Source organism: Malus domestica, chromosome 16, assembly GCF_042453785.1.
Source record: "Malus domestica chromosome 16, GDT2T_hap1".
In the NCBI taxonomy this organism is placed as follows: Eukaryota; Viridiplantae; Streptophyta; class Magnoliopsida; order Rosales; family Rosaceae; genus Malus; species Malus domestica.
This window is the reverse complement of record NC_091676.1, coordinates 13657366-13666566: the sequence shown is the minus strand read 5'-3', so window position 1 is coordinate 13666566 and position 9201 is coordinate 13657366. Positions and strand designations below refer to the sequence as shown.

Genomic DNA, 9201 nt, shown 5'->3' with positions numbered 1-9201 from the left:
GCAAGGTTGGCAAATATCATCCCCTACGCAGGTTCTAATGCGCGCTAGAACCTCGCAAGGTTTGGAGACGGCTTTGCAGGGTTGAAGATGTTGGAATTTTCTGAGCATTTCACCCAAATGACTTAGCTTCCGGGGTCAATGTAGGCGGTGTCAATGAAGGCATGCAATTGAGTAGGGGGAGTGCCTATCGAGAAAGCCACTATATACTCTCCTTGTTCGGGGAATAACCTAGATGACGTCTCACGATCTCGGTCTGAGGATGGAAAGGCAGTGGTGAGGGAGTGTATGCGATTAAGGTGCGAGAAAGAACGATAAGCAGCTGCTTGTGATCTAGGGCGGTCATGGAATGATTGTATAGTGGGGAGAGAGGTGAGTCGCGGTGGACCAGACGGACCGCAAAGCCATCAACGAAACTACCGCCAATGGCGGTTACGAATTGAGCAAAGATGATGCACAGGGAGAAGAAAATGCTGGGAAAGAGAGGCAGCAGCCATATTCCAACATACGAGATCGAATTGAGGAATGCTACGGGACTCTCAAAGTGGAATCCCTCAGCATTTGTCGAATAGAATTACCATATATATTTGCGAGCTAATGTGAAGTGTGAAAGAGATGAAACAGCATCTCAAGAAAAGTATCGAGGGTGTGGTACCATTTTTTTGGCACAGAAAAAGTTATGGTTTCACCTTTGAAAAAATAGCCATAAGAAGATGGAGAAAAAGCTTCAAGGGTGTGAGTGAATAAAATAATAAGACACCCATGTCCAAGGTCCTGCCTGTGGAATTTTATGTAAGATGTACGCTACGTCCAGCTGCCTACGCATGTGGGCAATATTTCCGAGTTTATGCATGTGTGATCCACAATGCAATGATGCATCAACAATCAGATTTCACACACGAGCGCTAATGACTGGAACTAGCCAAATTCTAGCAGTCAGTACTCAGGCGTGTAAAACATGGGAAAGTATACTCTCCACGCCGTCCGTCGGGAAGATTCATCGGCCATATGGTGGCCATCTAACAAATCATTATCAAAAGGAAAACCCATCCAAGTATGTACTTTGCAATCATCACCATAGAATGGAGTAAGAAGACCTTAAGTTAGATTTACGCACACTGAGTCAGACCGAAGACGAGAAGAGAATCACTTTAAATTGGAAAACTGGGAAATGGTCCTCACATTTCTAAGATGTTCTAATAGCATGTTTAAATTCTAAAAATGTTACCATAAGTTTCCAACTATCCTCTTGTTCAAAAGATCTAGCTAGAATGCTAGAGAGTAAAATTAAACTATCAAAATATCCCTCCATATCACAAGACCAAAACCATGTTTCAACATGAAAACATTAGAAATGACACAATCAAATGACTGACATAACAAAATTTGTTATAATCTAACGCACCATTGAGAAATCTGGGAGTGTCTTCCCAAGGAGAGTGGGTTATTGGGATGGATGCTCATCAACCAAGGCAGAAAAACGTGGTTATCTCTCTTTTACAGGATACAAACGGCATGTGCAGCTTCAGATTTTCAGGCTCTACCCTCCGGAGTTCAATAAAGAATACCTTCTTTGGTGGTTAGGTCCTCAATGTTTGCGCTCACTTGTAAGCCCGTGTTTAATAGGGAACTAACCATTGTAGGGATATCAGCGATTAAAGATGCAGCTAATGCCTGGACACGGGAACAACCACGTAAGCTTGAGTTCTCAAACCGACTATTGAACAAGCATAGCTGTATAGGTATCTAATTTTCTTTTTTCAAAAACAACTGCATAACTGGTATACCTTTCTGTCCTCTTCCTTCTGGCGCCTAATAACTTCTAAGGGCCACTCACTAACCAACTTTTCAAGCTCAACCACGATGCTGGACTTCTTTGTATCAGGTAAAATCTGGCATAGAGAAATCCCAATGGCCTCAGCAAATAGGAAAACATAAAATAAGATCATATTGGAACATGTTTGATCAAAATTTTTGCCCCCTGTAGCTAACAATGGAACTCAACCCTCATGAAAAACCAATATAGAAACTATTCCCTTTTTGTATGCCAAACATATATCAATGGGTGGACAGATAATTAGCATTGCAGCTTCATTCATTCAACAGAGATTTCTTAGTACTGTATAAATACGTTATAGTTCCACTAAAGACTGGGATTTAAATTAGGTATGAAAACCTCAAAAGTTCTTTTCTCTCCCTAATATAAGTATAAAGCATGAGTAACCAAACCTGATTTAGAACTTGAATAACGGAAGCAGCTTCCTCGGGCTTACGTTCTAAGAGAAAACCCTGCAATGAATTTTGAAAAATAAAAATGAAAAAGCCAGGGTGAGTTGGCTGAAAACTTGAAACCAATCAAACAAAGCTCTAACTGGAGATGCTGAGGCAAAGCTCCAACTTAAGTTCTCTTTATTTTATTTTATTTGCTTCTTAAGAGGAGCAGTTTCGAACTTAAGGACCTTTTCAGTTTTCCACCATTGAAAAAGAAATACCACTCAGACCAAGAGCTACTTGGTTCTAGTTTCATAGAATCCGTTTAACCAGATATACAAGGACTGTGAATTAACTGGTTATAACCAGGTTTGGGTGGTTCTCTTCCATTTAGGGTAGTAGAATCCTCCATCTCCAGTCCATTGCTTAACTGGACCCATTTTAAGTCATGTTAACAAATAGGTAACAACTTTTGTTTTTGGTTTTGTGTTTGTGTTTGTGTTTGCGTTTGTGTATGTAAGGTTCAAATTCAATACCTTAGCACATGAAAGTCCACTTGCAACAGTATGCTGCTTCATTGATTCAGATCTTAACTTCTCAGCTTTCCACAATGATTCAACATCTCCTGCAAACAAGAAAGTAGAAATTCTTTAAATAATGAACAGGATACCAGAAAACAGGAAAATTTTCATATGAAGCAAAAGAAAGCATAACCTAAAGTACTGGCATGACTGAGGATGACAATAGAAAAGGAATATTATTTGGGATTATAAAATATAAGAGAACTGTGATTTTGAAGAGACCTATTTTAGCAGCAAAATCCATCCATGAATCAAAAGCAGTTTGACGTAGCTTTACTCCAGCTTTGACAAACCTTTTTGAGTACTTTGACATCAGCTGCCAATTATCGGTATTGTAACAAATGCTGCAAATGGTCAACCCAAAACGGATTTAAGATCATATTAAGAACAATTAAAAAGCCACAAAATAAAACCCTATAGAAAGCTATAAACTTTTATAATGATTATCTTATTTCTCACAACAATTGTTTTAAAAGAAAGAAGAGCATTACTGAGGCACTCCTAGTTTATAACCTAGGTACCTGAAAACAATATCTGCAGTACCGGGTTGCAAGGGTAAGTCATTCCTCTTCAAAAGTTTCATTACTTCCACCATAAGTTTAGCATCATTGCGTTCTTTAGCATACAACTGCATCCAATTTACAGCAAGAATTTATTGCATAGATGAAGTACAAGAGAAACCCAAACAGTCGAAGTGCAATTTCATTGGTACCAGTAAATGGTGCGCAGATCCAATGCTAGGATCCAATCCATACACATTATGTTTCCACAAGGCCTTCTTTCCTGCAATGTAAGATACATGCATGGGTTTCTCAAAAGTGTAGACCTAGTAACAACTCAAACTTAAGGCCAAAGAATCAGATTAATAGTATACCAAAGTCAAGAGCTCCCACACAAACACATGCCTTAGTAACCTCTCGGCAGAGATTGCAATTAAAATCAGAATGGATGCGAAGATTTGACAGTCTCTGCAATCAGAACCAAATCATACAACTGCCAACAGAAACAAATTACACTTCACTCTTAAGATGCAAGCGAAAAACTTAGGAACTAACAAATCTTCGAAGGTTCTGCAAGATGTCAAATAGAAGCTTAATATCTTCTTCCTTTTTGCAATTTTCAATCAATGACCATAACCAAGCATTAGGGGGCATTGATCGTTTGATATTAACAGACTGCAGCATTTTATCATACAGCTCCTTCACAACCTCTGCACCCAATAAAGCAAAGCAGATATTACCAAATGGACTAAAACAACAACCCTAACGAACTCCAGCCAAAGCAAAGCTACAACCTGTGGAACCACCTTCGATGGTACTTGCTTCAGAAGAAAAGGGTGCTCTCAATGTCATCGCTGCACATGTTGCACGTTGTTCCATCGGCAAAAGATGACCGCAAGTAATGCCTATATAATTCAGCATCTCATTACGAAATTATCGATTTGATCATATAGAATTAGTTTGTTTGCTTAGTTCACTATTCTAAGAAAAATGACCCAACAAAAGACTCTTATTTCGTAGCTTGAGATTTTCTGTTCTTTTCATTTCCTCAGGTTTCTTGTCAACCAAACGGAATCTAAACTATTGCAAGAAACCCCAACTACAAAAATTGTCAAAAAGTAAAATTTTACTCCTTTCAAGCTCAGATTTTCTCAGTTCCAAAAAAAGGTTCATCTTTTGTTTTCCAGATATTTTCTCGGAAACCAAACAGAACATAATGCACCAAAACTTCAATTAAAACACAAAAGAATTGAAATTTTCTAGTGAGAATTCGATGAGCAAATGCTGAGATTACCGGATAACAAGGCAGTTTGGGAAGAGCCGGCGCTTAGTTTCCGCCATTGGAGAGAAGTGAGGGGAGCTTCGACGACTCGGGCATCGGGGGAGAGAAATTGGTCGGCGGATTTTATAAAAATGGGAGATTTGAAAGCTCTGGAGAGCCTGCGAGTGTTGGAGATCATTTGCATGGCTTTAGAGGACCGAGTCGAGGCCGAGTTTGGGGCTCTGAGTGAAGCCGGCGAGTTTTCAGAGAGAAAGAGCTAAAGCCCACACACTGACTGAACGATCAGGGTTTTAGAGGGAAGAGGGAAGAGGGCCGAAGAGAGGGGAGAATGTATTTGTGCAACGGCGGTCCATAGTTGTTTATGTGGAGCTTCGCTTGTTGCTAATTGCTATATATTACACCCATAATTTTGATCAGGCTGGTCAATTTCTTGCATGACCCGCGACATGAAATAACAGATTTTAGATCAATTCGTTACGAGTTGGTTCGTTTTTGGATCATTTGTTAAAAATCTGTTAACAAATTGGATCGTTTTTTAATCACTCACTAAGACATCGTTTGACATATCTAGACATAATGGCAAATTTATACCATATTTTTACTTCTCACATACCTTTGTTAATTTTTAGCCATTGATCTTCTTCACTTTATTGAATATGCCGATCGAAAATTGAGAGTAATGTGTGAGAAATAAAAATTAGTGTATAGATAACACTATCATTTTTAGTGTAAAAATATGATTTTTCGCTAATATAAACAGTACCGCAAGCTTTTCATTAAAACTTCCTTATATAATAGGTGAGGGGCTTTACGATGCAATAACATATAATTTGAATACAGGTATAGGAAGCTGTTATTACTACTCAAACAAAATCAAATGCGCTCTAATAAAAGAAACTTCCGTATCAATTTACTATTTGATCAGAATACTACACTGACGACGGACTCATTATTTTATGTAAATTATTCTAGTGTGCTCACTCATCCATAAATAGTGACATTCCACCTCAGACCCACACCCCTCTAAGAAGTTGCAGGAAATGAGTTAACGCATTAAGTGGGCTCTCTAACGTTGCACAGATTGCATGGTAATAAAAACTCAATTGTTAAACGCTAAGTAACTTGTAGCTTAGTTCGTTAAGAACATTCATACTTGTTCATGACGTTTGGGTTCGACTCCCCGTCCCCTTATCGCTTGTATGAAAATTTAATTCGTTGCTGCACACAGCAAGGCAATGTGAACAGATGAAAGCAAGATGGGCATGGTTTTTATCATGTGGCAAATCTTTCACTGGTCCATAAACCACCCCCTTGAATTACAGTATATATAATGTTTACATCAACCCAAGACACATACAGTCACCATCAACTGGGTTTTAACCACATAAATTGGAAGAATAAGAACAATTGCCGGGAAAAAGTTCGATGGACGCATTTCAACATTCCAATCATTTGAATCATAATGCAATGGTACAAGCTTTCACTGCACCTACCAGACTCGATGATATCATTGAGGAAGAACTGGAGGGGCAATCGTGCGTGTGTTGTATGAGTTGCAGTGGTTGCATTTCTGCCCAATTATGTGGAAGTAGACTTCGGTAGTGTCATTGCAGTCATTGCAAAGGATCCATACCTGTGAATTAACATTGATTCTTAGACTTGTACTGGTAAATGGTTCCAAATTCGTGACGCATGATGTTATATGGAAATGGATATTCAGGATTTTACACCACAGAGGTATTGTTTTTTTATAGGTAGGCCTGAACATGGATAAAAAGTACGCACCTTCTTATACCGGTAATCCTCAGGCATAACGGTTGCTTCTATCTGGCAGTGTGCATTCAACTAATTAGTATGAAATCTTCATTGTCATCACATAATTGAGATAACTAAAGAACCAACGCAAAATGTGAATTAACTGCGAAACACTTTGAACTTGAACTTGAGAAGCCTACCTCCTCGTCAATTCTCTGCCAGGTTCTGGACATGTCAATCACTGACTTGGAGCATATCGGACAACAATATCTGAATCGTTTAACCAGTTTGAGTTGGGAATCAATAATCATCTTTTGACTTGTAAACTAATGATATTAAAGTGAAGCCGCTTACTTGTCACGCTGCATCATTTCATTGTAACATTCGCGGTGCATTGTGTGCCCGCATTTCATTACAGTAGTGTCTTTCAGAGAGTCAAAAAGAAACTACACAACACAATATGATAGAATATGTACTGTTAGTTAGGGCATGACAAAGGTCCCCTACTATTGTATAACTACAACAGACATATCAACATAAACCTCGTAACAAATAGGGCAGTGATGCCGCATGGAGTTCTCCACACACAAGTGATTATCACGTAAGCGTATTGAATAGCAAGACCCTGAAAATATATAAAGCATCATTATATTCTGGACTCTTACCAGAATATTAATGTTACAAAGTAAAAATGAGAATCTGTCATAAAATCAGAACGGCGTTTGAACGATGATTGGTAGTATGCAACCCAACACTGGATTTCCAAAACTTAAATTAGCACTCGACCTGGAAACACTATTATCCAAAAGACAGATCTGAGGAAATTAAAGGGTGAAACTAAAAAGCACAGACTTCATTTATCTAAAGAATAACTAACAGCAAGAAGTTCATTAACGAAGGGAAGTTCCCAATTTCAGAAATAATATTTGCATAATGATTCTAAGCAAGCACATACCACATTTCTTGCAGTGAAAGAATTTGTCACGACCCCCGATTCTGTTTTTCGATATGAAAAGTCAGATAAAGAAATTCCTTAATGCCACGAAATTATATGACAAAAATGAACCGTGTAGCAAAAGAAAATAAATACTGAAATGGTACTAACCTGCAGATCCCACAATCATTACAATGAAACTGTTCTTTCGTGGTCTGCAACGCATAAAAAGAAAAGTTTACTTCAATAAGGAGCAAACCATCAACAAAAGATACAGATCACAGACCAACTACCAGATAAACCAATAAAGTCAAAAGAACAGGCATTTAACTAAATTTGTTCGTCAAATTTCCGGGTCCGATAATTCAATTTGAGATTTGAGATTGAAGTTAACTTACATCATCATCATAGAATTTGCAAATGTCACAGAAGTATTCCCCCATACTGACGCCGCAGTTTGTACAAACTTTTGCAACCTAAAATCAACATAGATATTCAAGAGCATCAGAACCAAGACAACATTTTTCTTTGTTCCATCTTTTAATTTGGATTACAACCAACAAAGTACGAAAACAAACCGGCTGCTCTGTGTCACAAACTGAACAGACAACCTGAAACAGCAACACAAATAAACACAATGAGCACACTCAAAAAAGTAAACACACAATTTATAAAAGCAGATGTGGGTTCAGCCAGTTGGCCGGGCAGTGAACCCGCCTCATTGCACCCGTGTTCGAATCCTTCTTTTTCGAAAAAATGACATAAACCACAAACAGAGGGTATAATATAATGTCACATACTTGTTTCACATCGTAGCGAACAAGCTCATGCCGATCAAAGGGGTTGCTCAACATGCTCTGAGAATATCAAACATATATTACAGACCAATCACCAATGTCACGAATTGAAATATGAAATGCCTGTTCACAGTTAAACGTGACAAATACCGTGGCTTCGTTGTGACAATGGCGGCACGGATGGATCTCGTTGCAGCACGGAGCTCGAATCTGGCATCTTCTTCTGTAATGCTTGCATCTGCAGAAACAATCAGCCATAAAAACGAAACCCAATTCATATTTCTCGCAAGCGAACCAGAAATTCGAGGATGAAGAAGCAGGGGAAGGTCGAAATGGTGGTTTACCCGTAACCCATCTTCCCAAAATCAAGACGTTCATTGGCTGAGCCTTCCATGAGAGTTGGAGGAGGAATTGCAGAGGGGAAGGCTAAAGAATGAATGGAAGTTTCCCGATTTGGGAAGGATGGGTTGGCTCTGTTGGCTTGGCCTCTTTGTCTTGAGTCCTCGATAAGAAAGAGCCAGAGCCATCACGTAAAGGATCGCCTTTCCATTAAAATAGTCATTATTTTTCTTCTTTTTTTTCAAGGATTAAGCTGTAAAATAATGGGAAATAAGAGTTTTGGGAAAAAAAGATCTAAACTTTTTTTTTTTTTTGTGAGTTGCCATGGTTGCATTTGCTGCTACCCACTTGGACAGACAGATGGGAGAGGGAGAGGGAGAGGAAGAGAGAGAGAGGATAAGGTGGGGTTGGCAGTGGCTGGTGGACGTTGATGGAGAAAAGGACAGGCGCCGTTAGATGAGCGAATCGGATTGGAGAGAATGAGAGGCAGGCTGACCAAAACAATCAATCTTGTTTTCCTATGGGCATTTTAACAAACACCAGCTGGGCATAATTATTAATTATATCATCACTTTCTCCCTCTTCCCCTTTTTCATGGAGAAGGGGAATGAACCCCCTTGAATGAAGAAATCAGAACTGAAATTCAAGCAACTTTCTTTTTATTTTCTTTTTTCGAGTTTGACTCTCGTAGTCCAGCTTATTAGGTAGTTTGGTTTTTTAAACAATTTTATTATTTAGTAGTATCGGATTATTGAAGACGACGTTTTACTATGATGAAGAAAAGTAATCATGCATATGCATTCTG

The 9201-nt window shown here is 38.7% G+C and overlaps 2 protein-coding genes across 2 annotated transcripts; both read right to left on the bottom strand.

Moving 5' to 3' along the window:
- Positions 1-1246: 1246 nt before the first annotated feature.
- Positions 1247-4932, bottom strand: LOC103403782 (uncharacterized). The gene is made up of 11 exons (XM_008342615.4): positions 4584-4932; positions 4084-4194; positions 3845-3999; positions 3664-3757; positions 3502-3572; positions 3311-3417; positions 3012-3133; positions 2745-2833; positions 2227-2286; positions 1785-1889; positions 1247-1671 (listed from the first exon to the last, which is right to left on the bottom strand). The coding sequence occupies exons 1-11, from the start codon at positions 4753-4755 to the stop codon at positions 1552-1554; spliced, it is 1206 nt and encodes a 401-aa protein (XP_008340837.3). The 5' UTR covers positions 4756-4932; the 3' UTR covers positions 1247-1551.
- A 931-nt stretch (positions 4933-5863) lies between these two features.
- Positions 5864-8979, bottom strand: LOC103403783 (E3 ubiquitin-protein ligase MIEL1). The gene is made up of 12 exons (XM_008342616.4): positions 8402-8979; positions 8208-8295; positions 8061-8117; positions 7839-7871; positions 7659-7736; positions 7432-7475; positions 7282-7322; positions 6869-6951; positions 6681-6772; positions 6527-6596; positions 6357-6398; positions 5864-6204 (listed from the first exon to the last, which is right to left on the bottom strand). Exons 1-12 carry the CDS (start codon positions 8449-8451, stop codon positions 6079-6081), a joined length of 804 nt encoding a protein of 267 aa, XP_008340838.3. The 5' UTR covers positions 8452-8979; the 3' UTR covers positions 5864-6078.
- Positions 8980-9201: the final 222 nt, after the last annotated feature.

What these genes read in the sequence shown, in the direction of transcription:
- LOC103403782 (XM_008342615.4), bottom strand. Translation starts at nt 4,755, where the DNA reads ATGCAAATGATCTCCAACACTCGCAGGCTCTCCAGAGCTTTCAAATCT. An exon ending in TGTGGGAGCTCTTGACTTTG is followed by an intron (nt 3,573 to 3,663) that starts GTATACTATTAA and finishes CTTACATTGCAG; the next exon opens with GAAAGAAGGCCTTGTGGAAA. An exon ending in GTGGACTTTCATGTGCTAAG is followed by an intron (nt 2,287 to 2,744) that starts GTATTGAATTTG and finishes AATTCATTGCAG; the next exon opens with GGTTTTCTCTTAGAACGTAA.
- LOC103403783 (XM_008342616.4), bottom strand. Translation starts at nt 8,451, where the DNA reads ATGGAAGGCTCAGCCAATGAACGTCTTGATTTTGGGAAGATGGGTTAC. An exon ending in TTCGCTACGATGTGAAACAA is followed by an intron (nt 7,872 to 8,060) that starts GTATGTGACATT and finishes TTGCTGTTTCAG; the next exon opens with GTTGTCTGTTCAGTTTGTGA. An exon ending in ACTGCCCTATTTGTTACGAG is followed by an intron (nt 6,773 to 6,868) that starts GTTTATGTTGAT and finishes TGTGTTGTGTAG; the next exon opens with TTTCTTTTTGACTCTCTGAA.